Below are 25,389 nucleotides of genomic sequence, written 5' to 3'. Positions count from 1 at the left end.
TTATTATTTTTTGGATTAATTTACAGGCAATTAAATGATAAAATTTAAAGAAATTAAGGAAACATATTTAAATTGTTTATTTTATAAGATTTTCCAAATTAAATTTATATAATTACATATATATATTTATATATTTTATGCTTTTATAATGCAGAATTGCCTTTTGTTTGTTAAGATCATCGTTCGCGTTCATTGTCCATATGAACATAGGTATTCCTTAAATTAAACAAATGTATACATTTTAAATTAAAATAAAATTAAAAATTGTAATTGAAAATTAAAACTATTCTTGGAGGTTTTTACAATTTCGTTTTTAAATTGTAACAGCTTGTATATTTGGTATATTTTAACTATCTATTGACGGTCACACTCATTGTTATGTTTTCGGCGGGACAATTGCATTTTCTGGCGTTCATCGAATATATTGAACCAAAACAGAAAGGTATTTAGTATATTTATTGTCAATGAGTAATAAATATATGCGTGTTACTTGCAGATGGTGCCTGACGTCCAGCAACCGCAAAAGGAGCGGCGATTCTGCGCCCTGGGGAATCACAGGCTAAGGCCGCCTATTCGGGAACTGAAGAATGAGTATTTGGTGCGTTTCGCCAATATAATAAATAGCGAAATCCGGATAGGACAACTCATCTGCGGCAAGTGCTTAACCAGTCTGTTGCGACTCTACAAGGAGAAGAACGAAAATGCCAAAAAACACAAACTCTTAAAAGAGGGCAACAGCGTTTCGGATGCGAGCTGTAGTCAGCCAGCTGATTCCTCATCGGATCCTAACGCCCTAATGCCAAGGCCGGCAAGGGTCTTGCCTCCCCTGAGTGAAAGTTCCGAGTGGTCTGTCACAACCACAGTAAGTGATAAAACTGGCCAGGGAAGTCAAGAAGTTAGTGGGATTCTTCACACCTCGAGTAGCTCAACAACTGTCAGACCAACTGCAAATAATGAAGATGTTCAGGAAGATGAGGAGCCTGGTGGAAGCCAAACTAGCTCGAGAAACTGTTCGAGTGTCAGACCAACTGTTAATATTGTGTCAATACAGCAAATTCGGCAACCTAGTGGAATCCAACACAACTTTAGTCAATCTTCGGATGACAGACCAACTACCAGTGCTGCGGCAGCTAAGAAGAGACAACGTTCGGAGAGAGACGATGAGGCGGGACCGCGTCCTCAAAGACCACGACCTGCCTTGATTAATCCTGATACTGACGACTACGATCCCAACTCCAATCTTAGTCTGAACGCCGTGAATGGCACACGGTTGCCACACATCCAACCCATCCCGAAGAGGCGCCCGGTTACGCATCTTAACAAGGAGGCAATGGACATTTACTTGGCAGGAACCACTGGTGGTTAATCAACTTATATCACTAATTGTTAAACGTTAATTGTAGGCTATGTATTTTTTGTACTCCTTGTGGATCTTAATAGGGGTCCATGGATATTGTGCTCTTGCCGCGGACCCTCATTCTAGTTTGTAATAAGCCTTGACTAGTAGTAAGACGTGAAATGATGGATTGTATCTTATATGTTCTTTATGTCATTACTAATATAATAATTTGTGTATGATTAATAAACATGGAAATTAAAGATACTTTCAGCTCGTTAAAAAAATGTAAATTTGCCAACAATAGAATATTTTTTGTTCAGCGGATTTGTAGAATAAAATCTTAAAATATAAATCATTTTTAATTTATATATTATATTTAGTTAACTATTCTATTTCAAAATAACGGATTCAACGATATTAATTGACAAAGCCTTAATATCGATATGTTTGGCGCACTCGACAACCCTGAACAACAACAAGTACGTGGTGCGGTAGCTATAAAAACAAATGGAACTGCGCTGCAGTCGATTTAGTTGACAGAATTCTCGACGTAGTCACAGCAAACCCAAAGGCGGCTAAAAATCAACGTTTGTTCAGTTCGAACATATCAAAATTCTGGTTATATCCCATTGAGCAAATATCCTAAATTTCAAGCAAAATGGCTTCACGCGATGCGGCATCAAATCAGTTGATTGACTACAAAAACTCCCAAACGGTGAGTGTGTTGGTGTACGGTCGCGAGAGAGTGAGAGGTGGTGCGTGCGTGTGTGTGTCTGTGTGTACCGGCAGGGAAGAAAATAAAAGAGAAGGGAGACGAAACATTGTTCAAAATAAAATAAACAAAAAACAAGACAATTACAGCAACGAATGCTATGAGTCTGTACTTTTCATTAACAATTAAAAATGCAAAAAGCAACAAAGGCTGTAGCCGTAAGATGCCAATAATTTTGAAAGCGGTTTCACCACAGTTCAAAGTTCAACAGCGGTCGCTATATCCCTCTCGCTTTAAGGCTCTCTTCTATTTATTTGTACGAATCTTATCAGAACTAAACTGATAAACCTTATCACTGTGGCGATTTCTTATTGGATTTGTATTTTCTGAACCGAATCCAAAGTTTTAGTTTTCCCTTAAGCAAAATCCAAAGTTTAATCGAATATCCCTATTTTCATAGCCCACCTAACCTTTGCCTTTCTGTTTATTTTCATTTTCCGCCTTTGTTTTCACTTTGCACTTCCATTTTCATTTGGCACTTGAATTGTGCATTAGATTTTAGGTATTCGAATTGGTTCGTTTGCACTTTTGTGTTAATTATTCGCTTTCGCTTTTGGCTGAACACACAAAGATCAATTCAATTGAAAAATCGTGCTCTTTGAAAATGTTTAACAAATATTATTTTTTTGTATATGAGTAGAAAAGTGTACTTTGTACTCAAAATAGTTTAAAAAGTTTTGAACAACCTATAAAAATGTACGTTTACAATATTACAGGAATTTTAAAGAATTGATATTTATATCTTTTTGGTACATACAATAACTTTGAATTTCAGAACTTTTAAATTGTATTTAAAATATTAAAACTTCAATTAAAGGGAAATCATGAAAAAAATCAATAGCCAACATTAACTTTGACACACCTCTCAACCTTTCAAATTATTTCTATTTACAGAATTTATTACTCGGCAATTTCTCAATGTTTTTCCCTTTTCCATTTGCCCCCATAAATCGATAATATGAAATATTCTGCATAGTTATTTATCAGTTGATAAGCATCCGAAATAGCTGAGTAATTGGCCCAAATAGATTAGATCAGACGTGTTGGCATAGTAGCAAAAGTGAAATTAATTTATCAAACTGTGATGGATTAATTATTTTAATATTAATACATATATTTTAAAGCTTTTTACCTTAAATAACCATTAATGTCAACCTGTATAATTATGTATTTTTATGCTTTCTAAATATAAAACCATCTTAAAAAAGCAGAATATTAGTTTTCCAATTAATATGAATTGTAATGAATTAGTATTTGTTCTTATATCTTGAATTTTTTTATTTTCCAAAAATAGCACACTCTATTAACATACAAATTTTGAAAATGTAAATAATCGAAAATATGATATTCTGAGCAATAGAAATATACAGTATATTACCTAAAGTAAGAATACTATATATAAATACCCCGCACACCTCTGATATTATTAATTTTGCACTTGTGCATTGAGTCACGAAACCAATTACTGCAATATCGAATAAAACAAACAATTATTATTAAATATGTATATGAACTTTCTGAGGACCGCGAATAGTTGTTTGCTACGCTTTGAGGTTGGAAAATTGGCTGGGAGTCAATGGACTTTGCGTCGACCGGCTCAATGTTGCACAAACTGGTTGCAATGGGCTTCGACGATCGTGTAATAACGAACCGGGCTTCAAACCCGTTTTGGGCTGAGTGCGGAAAGGCTAGACTGAAGTGGGAAAATGCATTTCCCAGTCAGCCTTATAAGTCAAACTAAATTTTCTTTCTCCAATTTGGTTATGCAATTAAGCTGGAACGCCCGGTCACTACCGTCGACTGTATGTGAGAATATGTTTCGAACTGACCCAGAAAAGCAGAGAGAGCTCCACAGTTGGTTGGTTCGTGTTGTTTTACTCGCTTTTGACCTTCTATGACGAAACTGTGAAAACTGCATTCTGTCAGGCAATTAAATGTTTGCCTTTGTTTCGGTTCATAATCATGGCAACTAGGTTCTTTGTTCTTTCAGAATCTTGCAATCAAGTTCATTTTTAATATCCAAGAAATTCAAAAATGCATGGAAAACATTTTGAATGTTGAAACTTAATGCATTGCGGAAGGTTATAGGTTGGGCAATGAAGAGGAAGTTTTACAAGAAGTAGTGTTTAAACTATAAACAAAACTATTTCAGATTTAAACCTTGAGTGTATATAAAACCATAAAATGGATTACTAAAGTCTCAAAAATATTCTATCTTAAGAATGAAATCATCATTTCGTAACTAGAATTATAAATCTTTAGCTGCAGCTTTTAGCTCCCGCATTTCCTATTTGCTATACCCTTCAAATGACTCAACTCCCTGTGATAAATGATATCTATAAGACCATGTCATCTTTACAACTATTTATCAGATGCACTGATCTCTATAATGCCACCTCATTAAGGTGCTGTTTAACTGATCTGTGTCAAAGGCATCTCCGACAAGATTGCAATTAAAAACTTTCCTGTGGACTTCTGTGTATTTTGCATTCTTGTTTAAGATCGGGCGGGGTTCCCTTATCAGTTTGCTCTTCGCTGGGAGATATCTACTACAACCACAAACGCAGGGAGGCTCTGATAGGAACCAGATTGACTTGTTGGGGCGTGGATCGCGGTTCCACTCTCATTGCCATTCCCGGTTTGCTTTACTTTTCGTATCTCTGCCCCCTGAAGTGGCCCCATATTGTTGTCTCAAAGTGCAAACCATTCTGATTGAATCGGTACAAAAAAGAGCAAACAAGTGCAGAAAGCTTTAGGTATATATATATATATATAAGTATAAATATTTAGAAGTGTCCAGAAATTAAGAATATATAAGGAGAGCCCACAAACAGGTGAGCTAATTATGCAGCTCTAGAAGGTGACTGGAATACAAACTCGTAAATTATAATTAAGAAATATGAATATCTTTATATAGGTTTTAGCTTGTTCATTATTTTCGTTCAGTTTATAATATAATCTAGCAATATCTAGTAAATTTCATTATTATAGCATTTTTACGTCTTTTAAGATATGATAATGAAGACAGCCCACCAATTTCTAAAACAATTAAAAACATTATAATGAGTTGACCACCCTTATGTAACCCATACCAAAGTAATATCTAAACTTTGTTGTGAAATGTAAACAGCAGCTTAATTTAAATGTTTGACACATCAGCAGAGGCTTCACTTTGATAAACAGCCTTCCATATAAAATTCTATATGCACTGTTCTAGAAATGCTTTCAAATTAGAATTTCGCATGCCGCTGTCAGGTTTCAAATACATTAGCTAAACAGTGCGCATTAACCGGAGACAGTTTTGCAAATTGTTGGTTGGCTGAGTTAATTTTATAATGAGTTGTTGGCCTGCATGCGGAATAAACGATAAGGTGATTAAGGAGCGGTGTCTGGTTACTCCAGGGAAATATATTGAGTACAAGGAGGATGAAGATGGCTTAAACAGATTAGATCTGGTGATTGATGACGGGCAGTTAGTGGGCTAATTGATATTTCAGCTAAAACAGGACAGTTTTATTAGCTTAATGGAAAATGTTAATTTATTTTTTTCGTTTGTTAGATATCATTTAACATATTTAAAAGTTATTTAAGTGGTTTAAATATACTAAGTATGCTTCGTCATAACTTAAATGCACTAAGCACTCAGAAACACCTGTGTTCTCTTATCGGATTATAATAAATTCTAAGCAAATTTATAAGGATTTGCAAAAATGGCTCCAAAAGTGACCCCCTGGAGAGATAAAGCTGTGCAATCTTTATGTTTATGTTTTTCTCGGCGGCCCAGCGATTATAAATAAAAATTTAAAGTCCGCACCCCAAAAAGTATTATCGCTAAAGCAACGATTAGATTAGACGGCACTTTAAACTGGTATTATATAAGAAAAAGTTGGGGAAGTGCACTTTGCAACCAGAGTTACCACATTTTAAAGGCAACTTAATGAATATTTTCCCTTTTACTTACAGATTTCGCCGGGAGCCATTACCACTGGTCATGGAGCCCCCATTGGCATCAAGGATGCCACCCAGACGGTTGGTCCCCGAGGTCCCGTCCTGCTGCAGGATGTCAACTTCCTGGATGAGATGTCCCACTTTGACAGGGAGCGCATCCCAGAGCGTGTGGTGCACGCCAAGGGAGCCGGTGCTTTTGGATACTTCGAGGTGACCCACGACATCTCTCAATATTGTGGAGCCAAGCTGTTCGATAAGGTTAAGAAGCGCACTCCACTTGCCGTGCGATTCTCCACCGTGGGTGGTGAGAGCGGATCTGCTGATACGGCCCGTGATCCTCGAGGATTCGCCATTAAGTTCTACACTGAGGATGGTGTCTGGGATTTGGTTGGCAACAACACACCAATCTTCTTTATTCGTGACCCGATCCTGTTCCCCAGCTTCATTCACACACAGAAGCGCAACCCGCAGACCCATCTCAAGGATCCCGACATGTTCTGGGACTTCCTTACCCTGCGTCCAGAGTCCGCTCACCAGGTGTGCTTCCTGTTCGGCGATCGTGGTACCCCTGATGGCTACTGCCACATGAACGGCTACGGCTCTCACACCTTCAAACTGATCAATGCCAAGGGTGAACCGATCTACGCCAAGTTCCACTTCAAGACGGACCAAGGCATCAAGAATTTGGATGTGAAGACCGCCGATCAGTTGGCCAGCAGCGATCCGGATTACAGCATCCGCGATCTGTACAACAGGATCAAGACCTGCAAGTTCCCCAGCTGGACGATGTATATCCAGGTCATGACCTTCGAAGAAGCCAAGAAGTTCAAGTACAATCCCTTCGATGTTACCAAGGTCTGGTCGCAGAAGGAGTATCCTTTGATTCCGGTGGGCAAAATGGTGCTGGATCGCAATCCCAAGAACTACTTTGCTGAGGTTAGTTTGGTTGATTCAATTAATTATTTTACTTAACAATGACGTTATAAAAAGTTCTAATTATTTAGTGTAATTTTCTTGTTGTCAGTTTGCAAATATTTGCTAATAATTTACATTGTTGAAAAATTTGTATTGTTTAGCAACAATATGTTCGTGTTAACGAGAAATTTCCATTAAGCTTTTAAAAAATGCAAACAAAAGTAAACTAAATAGATTATTATTACGTATAGTTTTTTATAATTTTAGTATTTTGCTAACTTAAGCAAGATAGTATTAGTTTTTTTTTTTTTAAATGCCTAACTAACTTTTGGATATTTCTTTCAACTTCAGGTGGAGCAGATCGCCTTCAGCCCCGCTCACATGGTTCCCGGCATTGAGCCCTCTCCCGATAAGATGCTCCAGGGACGTCTGTTCTCCTACTCGGACACCCACCGCCACCGTCTGGGACCAAACTACTTACAGATCCCGGTGAACTGTCCCTACAAGGTGAAGGTGGAGAACTTCCAGCGGGATGGACCCATGAATGTTACGGACAACCAGGATGGTGCCCCCAACTATTTCCCTAACTCCTTCAACGGTCCCCAGGAATGCCCCAGGGCCAGGGCTTTGTCCTCCTGCTGCCCAGTGACTGGAGATGTCTACCGGTACAGCAGCGGAGACACTGAGGATAACTTTGGCCAGGTCACCGATTTCTGGGTGCACGTCCTGGACAACTGCGGCAAGAAGCGCCTGGTACAGAACATTGCTGGTCACTTGAGCAACGCCAGCCAGTTCCTGCAGGAGCGTGCCGTCAAGAACTTCACCCTGGTGCACGCCGATTTCGGTCGCATGTTGACCGAAGCCCTTAACCTGGCCAAGTCCTCGAAGTTCTAAGCGGAGAGCATTTCCTCGAATCCGACTTGGTTATTGGCCTTAATTACGATTAATCCACTGGAACTCAACCAACACTACCCACTCCGAAATTGACTAACAAAAGCAAACGCTTTTCGGATCATTGGTTGCGGGCTAAAATTGATTTAACCACATAATGTGTCTTGTCTTGTTTTGATATTCAAAATTGTCTTAGCTATACACAAAATACAATTATATGCAATAAATTCTAAATATTTTGATAAAATTTCTCTTCTATGATTTTAATCGTTTTTTGTTTTTATAAATTTATCGCTTTTGGGGATCTTCTTTTTTTTTTATTTAAGTCAATTTAAATAATATAATGTAAAATCTATACAAATTTTCGATTCAATTTACATTTTATACACCATTCATTTTGAACGCGTTCTCAAATTCAATGAAATAATATTATTCGAACTTTATATGATTTACCAAAGTCGATTTAAATGAAAAATTTTAAATTTTAAACTCTTTAATTTTAGCAAGAGGGTTTCCGTTGCTTGTAGACTTTACCAGTGGAAATAAAACTGTATATGTATGTAATTTCACTATATTCCGTCTCTAGCACGGAACCTATCGATTTTATCAGGCTATCGATTGTTAGGAAGTATATAGGCGGGTTCTTTGAATTTCAAAACTTTAAATTGTATATATAAAAAAAACTGTTTAACTGGAATTGTGGACAATTCGTAGTTGCTTGCTTATTTCGTTTCGAAAATGATTTGTGTAATGATAAATTTTCTATACTATTCAAGCGTATAAGTTGTGAGGGCCAACTTTTTTTTACATACACAGCTTGAAGAAGAAACCCACGCAAAAAGCTACCAGATAACACTAGTAAAAAATGCATACAAATGGAGTAGCTTGTTGTTAGTTCAGCAACAGGTTTTCATATATTCCTATGTTTTAGCAAAGGCTGTAAAACTGTCGAAGTCGCCTATTTAAAAATTCTATGCAGGTATCGATATTCAAAAAGCACATCGGCAATCGCTTTTTAAATTTCAGTGAACTAAACTATTGTTGAATAATTAACTTGAAAAATTATTATTGTTTGAGCTTTTTATTTATTTGATATTTATTACAAACTATATAAAACATAAATCATTTGCAAATTTACACAGTATCATTTAAGCTTATACTAAGGCTATTTGTGTGCTCATTTCGGTTTGCAATCAAGTATTGAGTAAGTTGTTCATATTATTTTTTTTACACATTGCAAAGCATGAATATGTACGTTATCTCAGTCTAGTTAATAAAAATATTGGCAAGCCAGTGCTGCCCTAGAACAAAATTTCCCAAATTTTTGAAATCTTTTTGCTAAATGCAACAGTTAAGTAACATTAATTTGAATTTAATTATTTAGCTGAGTTCGTTAACCAGGAGCTCAAGTCCTGATTAACAATTTAGTATGACATATCTTTTCAACACGTTTTGCTAAACAATAGTTAATGTTTTCGTATCAAAACATTTCGAAATTCAGAAATGCAAGTATAGTTAAATATTGTTTCACAATTTTCGCTGTCAACGAAGGCACTTTCTTTTACAATTCCCTAAAATTTCTTGATTCTCCCATCGCTGCGACGGTCTGTGTTTTACATTACACTATGTACTAACTATTTAATGCGACTTGTGTTCCAAGGCATCAGCGGCGTAGACTTGTGCCCACTCGGGGAAAGAATTGAGGTTTGGATAGACGACCAGTCCCCAGGTTTGGCAGAAAACGAACAGGGTAACGACGGTAATTATGGTCGGGCCAATTCCAGCGATGGCCATGTCCTTTGTCCTAATATTGGCGTAACCTGCTACTAAAGCATTGGGCGGAGTACTGACCGGCAGATGGAAGGCCAAACTGCAGGCCAGACCAGCAGGCAGAATCAGGTACAGTGGATGAATCTCAATGGCCAGGGACTAAAAGGGAAAGCATTTAGTTTATATTTTAATTCTTAATTGATTTACTATTTGAAAACTAACCATCTCGGCCAGCACTGGAATAATAATGTTGGCTATAGCCACATTGGAGCTGAATGCCGTCAGAATCACGGCCACCAGGATAACCACCAACAGGAGCACAGCGTTGGGCAGGACCTTTAGTCCAATCAAGGCGTTGCCAATCATTTTGGCCATTCCACTCTTAATACTGCCTGCGGCCAATGCAAAACCACCGCCCAACAGAAACACCAGACCCCATGGAACCTTGGTCTGGATGAACTTCCAGGTGACTAGAGAGGGAGTAGGGCCTGTGGGCACTGGGCCACCGCTTCTTGTGCAGTAACGCAGGAAGGCGTAGTTGGCAGGCAGGACGAAGCACATGATCACGACGAATATGGTAGGCATAGAGTTACGAATATCCCTGGAAAAGATGCATGTAAAAAGTTTTTATAAGAAAAATGTAAAGAAAAGGTGACATAAATATCTACTCACTGTGAGGGCAGCAGATCAGCCCAGCCGGTAAAGATGCCTGGCTTGCGAGTGAAGTACATGAAAACCATGAAGATGAACAGAATCATCACTTGAATTTCGTGGATGGTCATAGGGCCCAAATCCTTATAGCGCTGATCGATAACCTTTTTGGCAACATCGGCGCCCTCATTGCCCCTCTGGACTTCCTGGGCCTCCTTGCTCTTGGGACGCCATAGGCCCATGAAGTGCCACTGCAGGAACACGAATGTCAGCAGGGTGTACACCAGCATAGAAGGCACCGAGTAGAACATGAAAGTGGGAAAGTCCAACTTTTCGGTGGAGTTCGCGAAACGTGTATCGTAGAGACCCTTGAAGGTGAGATTGGTGGCAGTTCCGATGAGGGTTCCGCAGCCGCCCAACGAGGAGGCATAGGCAATGCCCAGATAGTAGCAAAGCGTGATTTTGGTGGGGTATGGTGGCCTAAAAAGAAAAATGAAACAATATTTAGTAATATAAAACAACAAATGTAAAACAATAATGAAAACGAAACGATAAATGAGAACGCAATTAATTTTAAACAACAATGTTGCTGAATAATCTTCTTATGGGAATGAACTTTCAAATATTCCTCTTAAAAAAAGTTACTTACTCATCCTCGTTGTTCTTCTTGTTGCCTCCAACGATCTGGTATTGAGGTTCGTGGTTGATCTTGCAGACTCCCTGAGCCTGAAGCTCCTCCAGCACAGCCTGTATAATGGGACACATCATCGCAGTGCAGGCGGCATTCGAGATCCACATACTCAAGAACATGGTAACCATAATGAGGCCGAAGTGTAATCTAAAAGGGAGCAGAAAACCGGATATGTATCTTAAAAATCCCCTTATATGTGCAGTATCTATACCTTCGGGGACTGCAGCCCACGATTTGGATTACCCTCAAGGCTAGACGCTTGTGCAGATTGGAGTATTCCACAGCAAGGGCCACCATGATGCCGCCCATGAACATCACAAGCGTATCTTTGAAATACAATTTACAAGTCTCTTCGGAGCTCTAAAAAGGTATAAAAGATGGAATCAGTTAAGAATATATAAAATGTTTCTGTCTGATAAAGACTTACCATTATACCCATTATTGGGAAAGCCACAATGGGAATCATAGAGGTGACATAGAGAGGCAAGACTTCTGTCACCCAAAACACGGCCATTACCATAAGCAGGTACATGCAACGGAATTCCTGGAAAGTAATCAAAAAATTGTTTAAGTTTAAGTATGAATTTGTGTACAGTTTAAACTTACGGAGCCTTCGTTCAGGAGCATTACAGGCAGACATAGCAGAGGGACCAGGAAGACCACCAATCCCTTCCAATGGTTCGAGAAGAAGTTTGAGCACTTCACAGGTGGTTGGGGTTGTTCACCGATTTCACTGTTGATATAAGAAATATGGCAAAATTAATAAAAATTACTTTATTTAACTAACTAGGATCAATCTGTATTGCTTGTGATTTTGATTGACTTGGTAATTCAATTAAAAATTACAAATTTAATTAAATTGTATAAAATTAAGATCAAAGAAAAAGATCAATTAAAAAACCTTTCATCATTGAATAATTTCATTTAAGACATTAAACCATTTCGAATTCAATTTTTATTTTTAATTCCAAATAAAATCATAATGCCTGCTATCAATCATCTATCACATTTCATAATACTTACATTTCCATTTTGACGTCCAGTGGCGGAGGCGTGTAGATCTATAAACAAATAGAGCAGAAAAGATGAAATCAATTAAAGGTTCTCGAGAAATGAAGAACGAGCCCCCTTCTATGAAGTCGAACCACTTGTTGCCATGTCGTCCGTCGTACCCAAAGTAAAGTGAACCCCGAACCGAACCCAACAAGCGATTGTCATCGTTTCACGCTTCATTAAAATGCCATCCATCAATATATATATGCCAGTCCGAACGTAACCAATTGAAAATCATTTGAAACGAGCACACACCATCGTACCCAAAACCAAAATAAATAAATAAAGAAGCGTATGGAAATCAGGCGCGTGATATAATTTCTTTTTTTGCAAAAAAGAAATGAAATAGAATGGAACGGAACGAATATGCCTAAGTCGTGCCACAAAAATTTGTCAACGTCTGGTGCTGCTGGTGTTATTTACTATACTATATACTCGGTGGACACTCTCTGTAGGCGCATATTCATGACGCCTGTATTGGCCTGTATTCCAATTCGCGTCATTAGCAAACTAGCTACCAGCTCTCCTGCTTTGGTTAGGTAATCTATGCAAAAGTTACCCGAACCAAAAATAAAACACATGTGAGTAGGCTAGCCCTCACGTTCTGGGTTTAGGAGGCACGTCCTAATCATTGATTCCTGTGAAGCCTCTTATCGGCCTACAACGAACAATCAATCAAGCCATTAAGCTCCAGACAAATATAATAACAGACTGGCCCCGCCTTACCCTATTTTACCCTTTGACGAGTCGACGGTCGACTCTATGTTTTTGTAGTTTATTTTGTAGATATATCTCTAAGAAGGCACCCACTAATTATAGACACAGATATATAGAAGAGACCCACAACAGCAATGTCAATGTCAATGATATGAGCATAAAATGTTGTAAACTTTCCTGGGGCAAGCCATCAGGGACAGATAGAGATGGTGTGTGTGGTTAAAAAATGGATCTGTGGCGTGCCGCATGCAACCTCTAAAGAGGCCATTGACTGACAACTCACAAAGTGAAATGTCGTCAGGAATTATATTTTATTGCCAGTAAGATATGGTGGCTCACGTGTCATAGATATATCACATAAATAATGACCAGTCGGACCTTTCTTTAGGTTTAAATGTTTTTAACATAATTCCCTATCAGACTTTGAAGTGAAGAAGTATTGATATATAGAAGTGATCAAACATTTTTACACATTCATTAATAAAATTAACCTTGTCAAAAAGTCTAAAAAAATTGTCAGAAACATTTGTTGGATTTGTTAGAAGAAGAATCAATTTTTTATATTTTTGTTTACATTTCTAGTTTTCTAATTTACTAAACTTTTTCTATATCATAACTATAACTAACTTGTTGACTATAAAAACTATAAAAAAAAATCTATTTAATCAGCTCACAAAAATTTTTTAATATTTATCATAGAAATTAACGACTCAGATATGTGAAATAAATAAACTGAATTAGCTTATTTAACAAGTTGCCGCCTTTTGTGAAGCATTTTTCTGCGCTTATCGCGGCTTGTTATTTATTTTTCGTCGATGTTGTTATTTTGTTTGTTGTTATTTTGTTTTTGTTTTTATGTATTATTGTCTAATCTGCTTTTGCTGTTGACGGACTGTTCATGTGCCTCAGTCAGAGGTAATTGGAGATCTGCTTTTGTTTATAGGCGACGAACGATGGCATTTAATTTCACACTGCGCGGCACGAGATCTAGTAGTGAGGTATCGAAATAGACAGCCCGCCCCCGGCATCAATATCATCTCAGCCATCATTAAAATCTATTAGTAGTTTTCAATTGTTATTGTTCGAGAATAGTTTTTGAAAGGTATTCAAAATGCTATTTCTATTTCCCTTCAAATAAACTAAGCTAATAATAAGTAAATTTTTAGTGAGCTTACACTCTGAGAGCAAGTCAGAATTCAGCTGTTAATTAAAAAATATTTCCACACGGCAATTAACAGTATTTTTTAATTTAAATTCTATCACGAGCATAGTTGGTTTCTCAGAAAACTGAATAGAGTAACAACCTCTCTCTCTCTGTGCCACGCCCTCTTTTATGACATATACTATATACGAATTCTATCACCTATAGAACTTGTTGCTCTGCCCCCGATAGCGAGACTGAGATGAAAGATCGTCAACACGGTGATAGATGGAGGCAGAAATTGATAAAGTGGAACATCTATATGTACATATATACCCCTCTGTATATAGATGCTCCTACAATGGGCAAACAATCTGATTGAGAATTGCCCATCTACGTCAGCGGACGCCCTGAATATCAATCAAAAATTGACTATATGTATATATACACGCGCCTTCTTAGGTATACAAATACTATATAGTATTACATCTTTGTACTATAATCACAATATAGGAGTGGAATTTTTCAGCCCGCTCTGAAAAGTCTGGAGTGACAATATAAAGATACTTTAAGGAAAGAACAGGCTTGGGATTTATTATATAATAAATAATAGATATAGTGTTGTTAAGTATACTTTCCTAGGAGTTCTAAAAATACCTTACGCTTGATTGAATCCGTATTGGGTATCGTCTGTCGATCTAATAGGAAACCAATAAACCACAATTATATATAATAGTAGAGTGTAAGCACACCTTCTGACAGCTTACTAAAATAATAAGGGGAATCAACTAATAATGGTAGTAAGTAATATCACTTCCCACGCGGAAATTGTTTTCGTTTCAATTTTGGGGGAAGGAACTCTCTTAAGATAATTGAAAAGGCTGATAGGCCAGGCAATCAGAACCGAAATCGAATTGACTTTTCTTAGGGCCAACATCAACGGACCAAAGCAATATTTGCCGGCGATTGTCATTGTTGTTTCGCAGTAAATAAATTAATGAGCCGTTTACAAACAATTTTCAAAATGCCTTTTGTTTGGCGCTTTGGCGCTTGGGGCACCCTCGCCGCCTTCGACTGATTCAATGATAGAGAACTATAGTGCACTATAATAGAGAATAGATATAGTAGATGTGGTTGTTGCCATTGTCTCTGGGCGTTTTCGATAAGTGGAGTAAAGTGTTTACAAGTTAATTGAAATAATGGGTCATGGCGAGAGGCGCATTCCAAGTGGATAAGTGTACCCAGCTGGGGGCACAAATATTATTTATTAACCCTCAAATGCTCACGTATTTGCGTAAATTAGCGTATCAATAAGCAGGCTATATATAAAGTCTTATATATCAAAAACGTATATGCACAGTTTTTTGCTTGAGTGCACTTTAAAAAGGCTTTAATGCGGAAGTTGAATGGCAAATTTATGTTACGAAATTACCATATTCGGATGAGTAACAAGTTGACTTTCCAGAAAAGTGATTAAGACATCAATGAAATCATTTAGCGGTAAACAAATCAATAAAGCAATTGTCCGCCTTTAAGGTTGAACAATAATATTTATGAAAAGGTAATCAAACTCTCTAGAAATTAAGTATAAGCTGTAATAAAAACCCAATTAAAGAAAAATAAATACACAAAATCCACTTCTGTTTAAAACTGATAAGGAAGAAGTTTGTTTAAGCAAATGAAAGCCAAAACAACAAGCTTGTACAACAACAGAAACTCAGTTTTGTTTATCTAAAATGTGACTAATTTATCCAGTTCATTTTGCGAATTATTCATGCATTGGCTAGCCAGCAGATATTCAAATAATTTCCGTCTGCTGCTCCTTCGTTAGTCAAAACATTCGCATTAATTTTTCATTTTTACAGTTTTGCCATACATTTCAGTCTGTAGATAAGAAAAACCAGTCCATTAAAAAAAGAAATCAAGTTAGCAATTCAGTCGCCATAAAGATACAACCAAAGCCAAATTGCACTACAAAAAATCGGAACTTTTGTACTGTAATTCATAAATTTAATATTACTGATAAGAAAAAGAAAAACATTTTCTATATGCACAATAGTTTTTTTATTATATTTTTCTATTACGCAATATTCTAGCATTAATAATAGAACAAAATAGAAGGCATGTCAAACCATTGATAAGAGATTTCAGTTTCTAGTTCAAGTGCTTGTTATAGTATATAGGAAAATATAGTCATAGATGAGAACTTTAGACCCTAATCGGAGGCGCAAAGCCAAGCAGGCCGATTAAGTTGATCCAAAGTGCAAATAAAAACGTTAAAATTAAACCATTTTTAGTTGGAATCACTTGACTAACTAGGTTACTAAAGGTAGTTAGTTTGTGTTGATGTAGGACTGTACCTAGGCTCGTCGATTGCTCATTAAAATTATTCGAGCGAAATACAGACAAATCACCTTACGACATTCGCATATATTATGGAAATTGAAGACTTTTATTCCACTTTTCTTTTTAGTTCATTCACATATTCCACGGCACTTGGCAACAAGTAATTGTGTTCTCGAATTTCGGATGAGGTTAAGCTGCGGGTTATCGCTAGAGAATTGTCCGAGAAACCTATGTTTTTTCAATACATATTTCATGTTATTTCTATCAAGTCTTCAGAATCAATTTGTGGTTTATCCAACGCAAGCGGAAGCCGTCAAATAATTTTATAATTATAACCAGACGGATCTTGACTCACTAACACTGTTCCCGAGTTTAATGCACTGTAACCACAGCATGATTGAAATTCAGTTAATGAAATCTCTGGAAATTCATTCAACTTTTTCACCTTCGTGCGTTACTTTAACTTCCCCAAACAATGTTTGGCATATCAATTATAAATAACCCTGGTTATCGGAACAACTATATATTCTGATTTTCTATTCTATTAACTAACATGGATTCATTGTGGGTAGACCATAAATGGAATCACAACTCGTTCGGGCTGTAAATGAAAATAATTATTCTAACAATTAGTATGTCAGCGGTACGGCTATAGAACTTTGAACTTGACATTGACATTGTCAACAAAAGTGAAACCAAAACAAAAAAGATTGCCAAATTAGCATATTTAACTGTCTATTAGTTCTTGGAACACAGACATGGGGAATAATAGTTAAATGGGGAATAAAATTCATTCAGTTCTGAATAAAAAAAACTCGATAGGGGTATATGATATCTCACACTCCAAGCAACAGCTGTGAAAAGTAAATAACTAACAGAAATGGAGGGAAACACAAACATGTTTGACAAATATAACTTTTTTTTTAATTTTTCACAGCCAAAAGAAGGTGTCAAAAAGTGTAGATCAATATATATCTTTATACCATAGATATGACCAAAACAAACTAATCGCGAAATATATATGTTGCCCTACGTTCATTGACCACATCTCTCTCTATTGATACCTTTTTATCTTTATACAAAAACCCCTTCCTACGTCAACTTCTACGATACATTGATATATTAGTTGGGTATTTGATTAGGTTGGTTATTAGGTGTGAATTAATAAACAGAAACAAAAATCACGTTATCTCTGTTACCCGACAAAAATAAAGGTGCGAGTTTCGCCTTAGTTGACTTTAATGCCTCATTTATAAATTTATAGATAATACACTAACAGTTTGAATTAGTTAAACATTTAGATTAATTAAAATATATATTATTTACCGAGCTTAGCAAAAAGTTGCTTGTTCCTTAACAACAGTTTTCCTCATACAAAAATTAAACAAAATCTGAACAAATAAATTTAAAATAAATGTTGGGGAAGTGCAATTGTTGCAGGTAAAGAGGTGCAATGTTTTTTCAAGTTTACCTGTTGACTGAATTCTAAAAACGTGCCTAACAGGTTTCTAACTCTCCGACTAATTTTATATACATATTTTTACTAAGTTGCTTTTACATCCAATTTGCTGCTCGATTTCACTTCCTTATCAAGTGCTTTGGGCCTTGAAATCGCAATTGAAGATAACAAAGCCTTGATTTTGAAGAGTTTCCAATAATAAAGAAACTTGAGATATACAGAAATTAATTATTATGTAATGACAGCTGCTATGATTAAGTATACAATAAATAAGAAACCCAATTCCAAGAAAACAGCTGCTACTTACTGAGTACTGCTACTCATTAAGTTCAATGGTTTAGCGGGTAATTAAAGAAAGAACATATTTACAAAGTAAATAAATAAGATTGCGCAATGGGAATGATTTGTTCATTTTGTATTTTCAGTGTCACCTCATATATTTAAATTCGAAAGCCAGCCAGACAGTCCGAAATTCCATTGATTAGTGTGCTCTAATGATAAGAAATGATCTGATCGCAAATCATGATAGAATAACATGATCACTTCAGAAATATTTAAAATACAACAGAAAGGAAAATTCCCAAAAGTAATTGTTTCTAATGAACTGCAATTAGAAAGTGTTTCTAAATATGACTTATCTAGTAATTTATATAATTGGCACATGTCGAAAACTGTCTTATTTTTATGGCAGAACCAGTAAAATCTTCATAAATATTTTTAGTTTAATGTGTCTGTTATAAAATAATTCCTATTAAATTGAACCACAATGCATTCCTTTCAGTCTGCCAAGGCTCTTGAAAACAATTCTTGTCGATTAAGAGAAAATGGAAAATTACTCTCTCGGGAAAGGGAAGAGTAAGAACAGCAAGTTCACCCACGCAACAGTATAATTTTTGCACGTTCTAAGGCAAACAAACATATCGAATTGTAAACAATATTTTGGAAAACTTGAAGTAAAGGCAGCCAAGTCTGATCAATAAATCTAGAACAGGAAGCGCACTAAATGCATCTAGATCTTGTGCCCTATTTTTTCCAAATGAGTAGAGAACTTCTAAAAGTGGAAACATCTGTCATTTCGGTAATGAAAAATATTACGGAAATGGAAAACTCGACTACATTTTATTTGATTTCAAATTATTTACTTTCACAAGATCTTAATGTTTCGTAATGTTAAGATTTTTTTTTTAAAATTCCAATACATTCAAAGAATCCTAATGGAATTTCGTTTTATGCAAGTTTAACTGTACAAATCGACATTCTGCTTCTTCCTCAGGTGGATTTGGACAGGGGAAGAATAGCACAGCCAATGGAAATCAAAAAGGCAGGAAAAGGTCCCTTGTTGGAACAAAGAACCCAACGTTAACGAAGAGCGACGAAGTAAATATTGGGAAGAAATGCATTTCGAAGAGAGGAGACCAAGAGGAGACGTTGTTGGTATTACAAGAAGCCTCCCACTCCCAAGAGATTCTTGTTCGCGGTTCTTTGTGCCTAGACCTTCACACTGGCACTCGGTCAACGGTTTCTCGGGGGGTTTTTCTTTTTCTTTTCATTTCGTTTATGTTCTTTTTCTGGTCGAGAAAATGCGAACGTCACGAGTTCGAGTTCACTTCCTAACCAAAATTTTTAAATAAACACAAAAAGCAACGCGGTATTTTTATCGCTTAGAGAACGAAAGAGAGGACAACGACGCACATGGCGATATGGTTGTTCAGTGGTGTCCGTTTCGATGGGTTTGAAAGGAATTTACGAATTTGTCCCGGTTCCATTATATTAATAAATACTCTATTTACTTTTTAAAACTGTGACGGCAGGAACCGTTCGGTTGTATTTGGCTTTTAATCCTTATCGGGACTCGGATCTCGAGAGCAGAGCAGCAGGAGAGCAAACACGGCCCGGTTCGTCCGATTCGGAGTGAAATGCGCGAATGAATTTACTTGGCGATAGCTCTGCCGCTTCAACCGACAGTTGTCGACGTGTTTGTGTGCAGCGATGTAGGTGTAGGGTCTTTCGCGCCAGTGTGCGTGGGAGCGCACGAGAGCGGGAGAAGAGAAGAAGAGTCTCGAACGTTGTTAAGGGGCTAGTGATGACAGCGTGAGTCAAACGGTCACTATAAGCAAGGCTTTAATGCTCTTATGAGAAAGAGGAAATATTTTCATGTGACGAATTGTAATTTAACATGTTTAGAGTATTGCATCTACTGAGACTTTTAAATCGAGTTTTTTAGAAAAGAAGCCTGGCTTAAAACTTTTTCGCTTAATAACAAATAATGAATAATTCAATAAAATTTTGAGTTTTTCTGACATTATTTAAACTTTTTGAAATACGAAAAATAGTAGTTTTTGAAATCCTTAAATGACTAAAAACTGTTGTTTCTTAATCGTTATCATATTTATAATTCCTGACACAAACCCGACCAGGTATTTATCACGAGTCCACTTTTGACAAAAGAATGCAGACAGACGAAGGAGATCTCAAAACAAAAACTGCAACAGACGAGAAGCAACAGGAAAAAACACAATACGAATAGAAATGAATAGAATCGAGAGGACGTGATGGCAGACACAAAAACAGAGAGAAGAGAGTGTTGATATAAACGAAGGGGAGGAGAAACCCGTTGCCATGTGCAAGCCGAGAAAACAAATGCGAGCAAGTAACCAGAAACAGAGACAAAAACAAAAATAGAAACATGGAGCATTAGACCGTTCAAACGGGAACTGCTGTAAAATGCAGAGCATACTTGACAACTTGCCTTGCAGCACCGCTAATTGGCCAGCCGACACCTGAAAACTCTAATAGCGCTAGCACACCTGTTGCAGACCAGGAAGTATCCAATGTTTTCAAATCCCTTGGCAAATGTAACCAAAACTATGATTTGGAGTTTTGTAATTAGTTAAGTGTAATTAATTGACATACATACATACATACATATGTCATACATCTGTATGCAAGTCTACTCTATATTAAATATGTAGTTCAAAGACCTGCAATAAAATACATTAAAAGAATACAATCCGTTTTTTGGAAAACATAAAGCACTTCCATAAAATGTCCAACCAAATCATACCTAACCCTAATATTTTCATTTCTTATATGTACTGTTCCCAAGCCTTAGCTTAAAGGTTACAATAATGATAAATCATATAAATTTAAATCATCTCAGATGATTCCTTACGATGTTTAAGCATCAATTTTATACGGCCCATGTAATCTGGTTAATTGAAGTGCAACTTTCTCATTTGGGGAGGGACATCGACTCACTGGGTGAAAGTCGGCAACAGGTCCAGAATCCACTGGAAATACTCAACAAGTCAACGCAATCCCGAGGTGAAACCTGCTTGCCTGCTCACATTTCAGTTAGCTTACATCAAGTACAAAAGATATGAATGTGACAAGTGGCTGCCACTGTCATAGATTGCCGAAATGGACTTGGAGCTCTTCCTGTTCATGCCGCGTGTAAGTGTTCTATCATCTGTATCTGTCATGCTCCACCCTGGGGGTTTTCCTATAAGCTGATAAAAATAAATAAGTGTGACCGGTTAAGATAGCGCGGCACACTCCACTTAGATACTTTAATATTCTTGAAACATCGAAGGTGGTGAAATTACTTCTATTCTTAGGTTCCTAACATTAAATTTGAATAGGTGTTGTCAAGACCTCTGGAACACTGGAAAAATCTAGTTAACATTCTTTGATTAGAAGTATAAAATTATATTAAGTCTACCAACCAAAAAACGTTGATTTAAAATATCTAAGAATGCACATAAAAGTATGCTGAAAAACTTACAAAATTGGAAAAGGAATCTTAACCAGAAACCGAACAATTTTAAAGAGCTTTTAAATCGGTATAGATTTTTGTGCTACATTATCTAGTTTATATCAACATTAAATAAAGAAGTAAAAGCTTTAAATACTATAAAGCTAAGAGAAATTTCCAGGTATGACATGATAATGTAAAAAAAACGAACATTAAAACATTTTGAATATATTTTTCACTGTCTACAGACCCACACAAAACCAACCCACACTTTGTTAAAATCAATACGCGAACAAATTTCAAAGTCGGATAGAAAATGACCATAAATTTTTGATTAGATCGATCCAATTGAGAACAAGGACGATTCGACTAGAACACATTGGGAACTCAGAAAATCAATAGGAAGACTTAGACCTTTAAAGAACCGGCCAGAAAGTCTCTTAAATAATTTCACCAGGAAGGAGATAATTGCATCAAAGGCAGGCGCCAAGCTAACACCAGAGCATTTTCATTGATCTTATTGTAGAAATAAGAAAATGTCCATATACATATATGTATGAATCATAAAAAATATATATATGCGGACCGCTTTTCATAGCAAATGCCTCGAGTGAGATCATTTAATTGCATTGAGTGAGATGAAATGTAATTTAATTCAACGCAAACGGAAGGCGATAATGAAATGCAATGAATTAATTAATCATAGTAAAGTTGAATGCTTAAGGCAAATGCTCAAATACTAAAATATATATAACAATATAGGGAATTCTCTAAAAAGTTTGTTTAGTTTTCCTTTTACGACTTACGTTACACAAAAGTTCTTTAAACAGTTGTTAATTAGTCTTATTTGCTGGCAATTAACTTACAAAGGGCTAAATTGAGTACCTGCTTCGCTATTGGAATTCCCGTAATATATTCAGGAATTAAAGCTGTTTCCAATCCAGTTTGTTTTCTTATTTTAGCCTGGCAGCACTCCACCATATTAGGCCATTAATTGCTTGACCATTTATACACGAAACGTGCAAGTTGAAGTTTGAACAGATCTTTAGACGGGCTCTCACTAAGGAAACCCCCCTGAGTTTAAAGCGAAACCAGTTCCACTCCGGTCAATAAATTTTGACTCAAGATTTTTGCAACTTGTTTTGTTTTATCTCTTTTTTTTGGCCAAAGCAAAACAAACCGAAAATCAAGGTTCAGATTGCGTTGACCCACATTTAATCACTTTGTAGCATAATCAAATAAATAAAGATGATATAAAATGCAAATCGATTAAGAACCGAGATGAGAATAATATTCATTTTTATTTGTCATGTTAGGTAACGCCGATAATTAATTCCATTGCAAAGTTCAGCCACATTTTTGAGCGTATTGAACGCGTATATTATTTTCGAATATATCGAAATAAACTTTTTAGATCTACGTCTGCAATTGTTGTTCCTTTTGCGTCATTCCATGTCACGTGAGGGGGCGGGGACAACAAGCAAAACAAAACGAATTTTCTTCAAGGTAACATGGAGATTATAGCCAAAATGTGAGTAAACAAATGCCAGAGAGGCAAAGTGCTTGAGGTTTCTAAAAATATCTGCAAAGTACTCTGAAATAAAATGCAGATATTACCCTTGTTTTGGATTTTGAACTCCGAGTGTATAGTAAACATTGGATCTTTGGACCCGTTTGGCAGAAAAATGGGTTTGACATTTGGTGGACAATTGTTTCTGAAACGTTTCATAAATTTATCATCTTTATCTAGTTATGTTTATTCATTACCGAAAAGGAGTTCATTAACTTGATTTACGGCTGGTCAATAAAGCATTGTTTACATATGATATCAGTTAGGGGTACGGCAAACGAGATAAAGTAAATGGAAGCACAATCTAGGGAAGGTCACTCTTACATATTATAATTTATAGTTCTATAGTCTGTATTTTATGTAAAAATCTATCAAGATAACTACATTAACAGATTACAATCTAAAGGTCTAGCTGAATCAAAACCCCTGCCTTAACATTTCAACTCGCTTCTGTCCAAATACTTAACTGAAATTTCCAGGTCCCATAAAGTCTGTTTACAATCCTCGCGCTTCTGGAAATCCCAGGCTTAGCTTATCGCACGTGTGTAAATTTGCTCTTCAATAAAAAAGGTTTTTGGGCGGGTTCGCAAAAAAAAACAGTTAAGCCTTTTAAGCCTTTCCATTAATTGCCTTGAGAAACTTCAGCTGCTCGGTAATTATTTTGCTGAATCTGAATAATTTCGTACATATTGTTATTTTTCGGTGTCGTCATTTAACTTTTCAGTCAGGTGGTTAAGCAGACACGAGAGAGTTGGAAAGAGAGGGCAGAAGACAGCGTCATTTCCGAAGATTTGGCACAAAAATGCGCTTCTTTGGTTAGATAACAGATAAGGGAAATGAAGAGAGATATCATACCAGAACAACAATAAAAACTGGTCATGGGTTGTTAAGTGGGTGTGTAAACAGTGTGACGACACTTGATAGATTAAGCACTCAATCGAGCTGCTGTATGAGAGAGCAAAGCGATTGGAAGTGTCTATATACTCGTATATAGTACGAAGTATCTTTGGAATTGAAAATATTTTTTAATCTCAAGACACGCCATCGATGAGTAAGGTTGATCCGAAAAACAATCAGACGAGTGATCTCATAATTAATTTAACATCTACAGTGTCTATCACTGATACAGTGATAATTGGTTTAGCATGTTGTTTGCATAACACTCGCTTACCTAACTCGAATGCCACGCGCTACTTGTGGTCAAACCATGTTTCTAGCGGGTGATCCGATTCGAATCTTAAATGTTCGTTACGAAAAGCCGTTAAAAGCCTGAGAGGTTTGCCCGGCATTTAAGCAGGTTCAAGGTCAAAGAAAAGCAATTAACCGAAAGTGTGGAAATGTTGCCACGTTCCCAAAATCCCCAAAATTCCCTCGGCAGGAAATACTAATCACAAGTAATTACTTTAGCTCTAAATCAAACTTACCATTTTCGTTGTTTCGGTAGCCATGATGGATCTATACTATATAGTCTAGATATATCTAAAGAATCGGTTTCTTTGGTAGCACACACGCAGAGCGATTATTTCATACTTCGTACCAGCGCGACGAAAAACATCTATTTATTCGATTGCTAGACAACTTTTTATGAATATGTTGCTTAACGTTCGACGACTAATTTGCGAATGCTACCAAAACCCAAACGATTTTCTTTCGCGTTCTCCTCTCTCTCTCTATTAAGCCCTGGACAAAAGAAAATATCTGATAAGTCGAATAAGTTGTCTGTGGGCCGAGCGAGAGAGATAGAGCGCCGGCGAGCGGTTAAATATTAGCGGTTACTCATCGAGAGAGAACGAAGTTTATACAGTAGAACCCCGTTTTATCAATCGATTAATAATTTTAAAAAATGTCCTTAATTTTTAAAAAAAAAATATTAATATCGTTAAATGAAAGTCGATTACCTATTGGATGAATTTTGTGTATAGAATAGCTTAACATAGGCAATGAGAGATTATCTCGCATTAATTCGTATCGTTATATCACTGTTTTAAATACCATTTCAAGATTAGGTAATTATTTTAAGTTGGTATTTATTTCACAACCAAATATCTTGTCAGATACATCATCCTAATGACAATATTTTTTTATGAGGTACCTTGAATGGGTTAATGCAAGAACATAGGGTGGCATACTAGATAATAGGACGCTATCTCCCATTTTTAGTATAATTTTAAATATCAATAACAAACAAAATGTATCATAGTAAAATCCATTAAACGTACATTTTACTGTAAATCTGGTGGGAATGTGGGCATTCGTGTTGTGTTGTTGTTGGGGTTGCCTGCAACTAGTCATGACCTTACCTCTTACACCTCTCTCATTGACCTCACACCACTGCCGTGCCGTGCAGTATAGTAGTTTTCCCCCATTTACCA

General features: G+C 36.5%; 3 protein-coding genes across 6 annotated transcripts; 2 read left to right on the top strand and 1 right to left on the bottom strand.

The window, feature by feature from the left end:
• Nucleotides 1-351: 351 nt before the first annotated feature.
• LOC108108435 lies at nucleotides 352-1,603 on the top strand. The gene is made up of 2 exons (XM_017216489.2): nucleotides 352-442; nucleotides 497-1,603. The coding sequence occupies exon 2, from the start codon at nucleotides 497-499 to the stop codon at nucleotides 1,364-1,366; it is 870 nt and encodes a 289-aa protein (XP_017071978.1). The 5' UTR covers nucleotides 352-442; the 3' UTR covers nucleotides 1,367-1,603.
• A 232-nt stretch (nucleotides 1,604-1,835) lies between these two features.
• On the top strand, nucleotides 1,836-8,112 carry LOC108108549 (catalase). Its single transcript, XM_017216627.2, has 3 exons — nucleotides 1,836-2,054; nucleotides 6,075-6,995; nucleotides 7,326-8,112. The coding sequence occupies exons 1-3, from the start codon at nucleotides 1,998-2,000 to the stop codon at nucleotides 7,866-7,868; spliced, it is 1,521 nt and encodes a 506-aa protein (XP_017072116.1). The 5' UTR covers nucleotides 1,836-1,997; the 3' UTR covers nucleotides 7,869-8,112.
• Nucleotides 8,113-8,930: 818 nt separating this feature from the next.
• On the bottom strand, nucleotides 8,931-24,620 carry LOC108108548 (protein I'm not dead yet). Of its 4 annotated transcripts, none has more exons than XM_017216622.2 (9): nucleotides 24,442-24,620; nucleotides 12,001-12,038; nucleotides 11,584-11,710; nucleotides 11,405-11,521; nucleotides 11,189-11,337; nucleotides 10,936-11,124; nucleotides 10,308-10,766; nucleotides 9,858-10,236; nucleotides 8,931-9,794 (listed from the first exon to the last, which is right to left on the bottom strand). In XM_017216622.2, the coding sequence occupies exons 1-9, from the start codon at nucleotides 24,463-24,465 to the stop codon at nucleotides 9,504-9,506; spliced, it is 1,773 nt and encodes a 590-aa protein (XP_017072111.1). In that variant the 5' UTR covers nucleotides 24,466-24,620; the 3' UTR covers nucleotides 8,931-9,503. The 4 variants fall into 4 exon arrangements, with proteins under 4 accessions (XP_017072111.1, XP_017072112.1, XP_017072113.1 ...); XM_017216623.2 differs by lacking the exon at nucleotides 24,442-24,620 and adding an exon at nucleotides 19,484-19,629; XM_017216624.2 differs by lacking the exon at nucleotides 24,442-24,620 and adding an exon at nucleotides 12,150-12,188.
• Between the last annotated feature and the right edge of the window lie 769 nt (nucleotides 24,621-25,389).

Source organism: Drosophila eugracilis, unplaced genomic scaffold, assembly GCF_018153835.1.
Source record: "Drosophila eugracilis isolate 14026-0451.02 unplaced genomic scaffold, ASM1815383v1 contig_2154, whole genome shotgun sequence".
Lineage (NCBI taxonomy): Eukaryota > Metazoa > Arthropoda > Insecta > Diptera > Drosophilidae > Drosophila > Drosophila eugracilis.
Note: the sequence above shows the minus strand (reverse complement) of the source record. Positions and strands in the feature narration are given on the sequence as shown.

Excerpts from the sequence above, each read along its gene's own strand:
- LOC108108435 (XM_017216489.2), top strand. The coding sequence starts at position 497 with ATGGTGCCTGACGTCCAGCAACCGCAAAAGGAGCGGCGATTCTGCGCC.
- LOC108108549 (XM_017216627.2), top strand. The coding sequence starts at position 1,998 with ATGGCTTCACGCGATGCGGCATCAAATCAGTTGATTGACTACAAAAAC. Across the intron at positions 2,055-6,074 it reads ACTACAAAAACTCCCAAACG|ATTTCGCCGGGAGCCATTAC; the intron begins GTGAGTGTGTTG and ends TTTTACTTACAG. Across the intron at positions 6,996-7,325 it reads CCAAGAACTACTTTGCTGAG|GTGGAGCAGATCGCCTTCAG; the intron begins GTTAGTTTGGTT and ends TTTCAACTTCAG.
- LOC108108548 (XM_017216622.2), bottom strand. The coding sequence starts at position 24,465 with ATGGCTACCGAAACAACGAAAATG. Across the intron at positions 11,338-11,404 it reads TCCCAATAATGGGTATAATG|AGCTCCGAAGAGACTTGTAA; the intron begins GTAAGTCTTTAT and ends ATACCTTTTTAG. Across the intron at positions 11,125-11,188 it reads GTGGGCTGCAGTCCCCGAAG|ATTACACTTCGGCCTCATTA; the intron begins GTATAGATACTG and ends GCTCCCTTTTAG.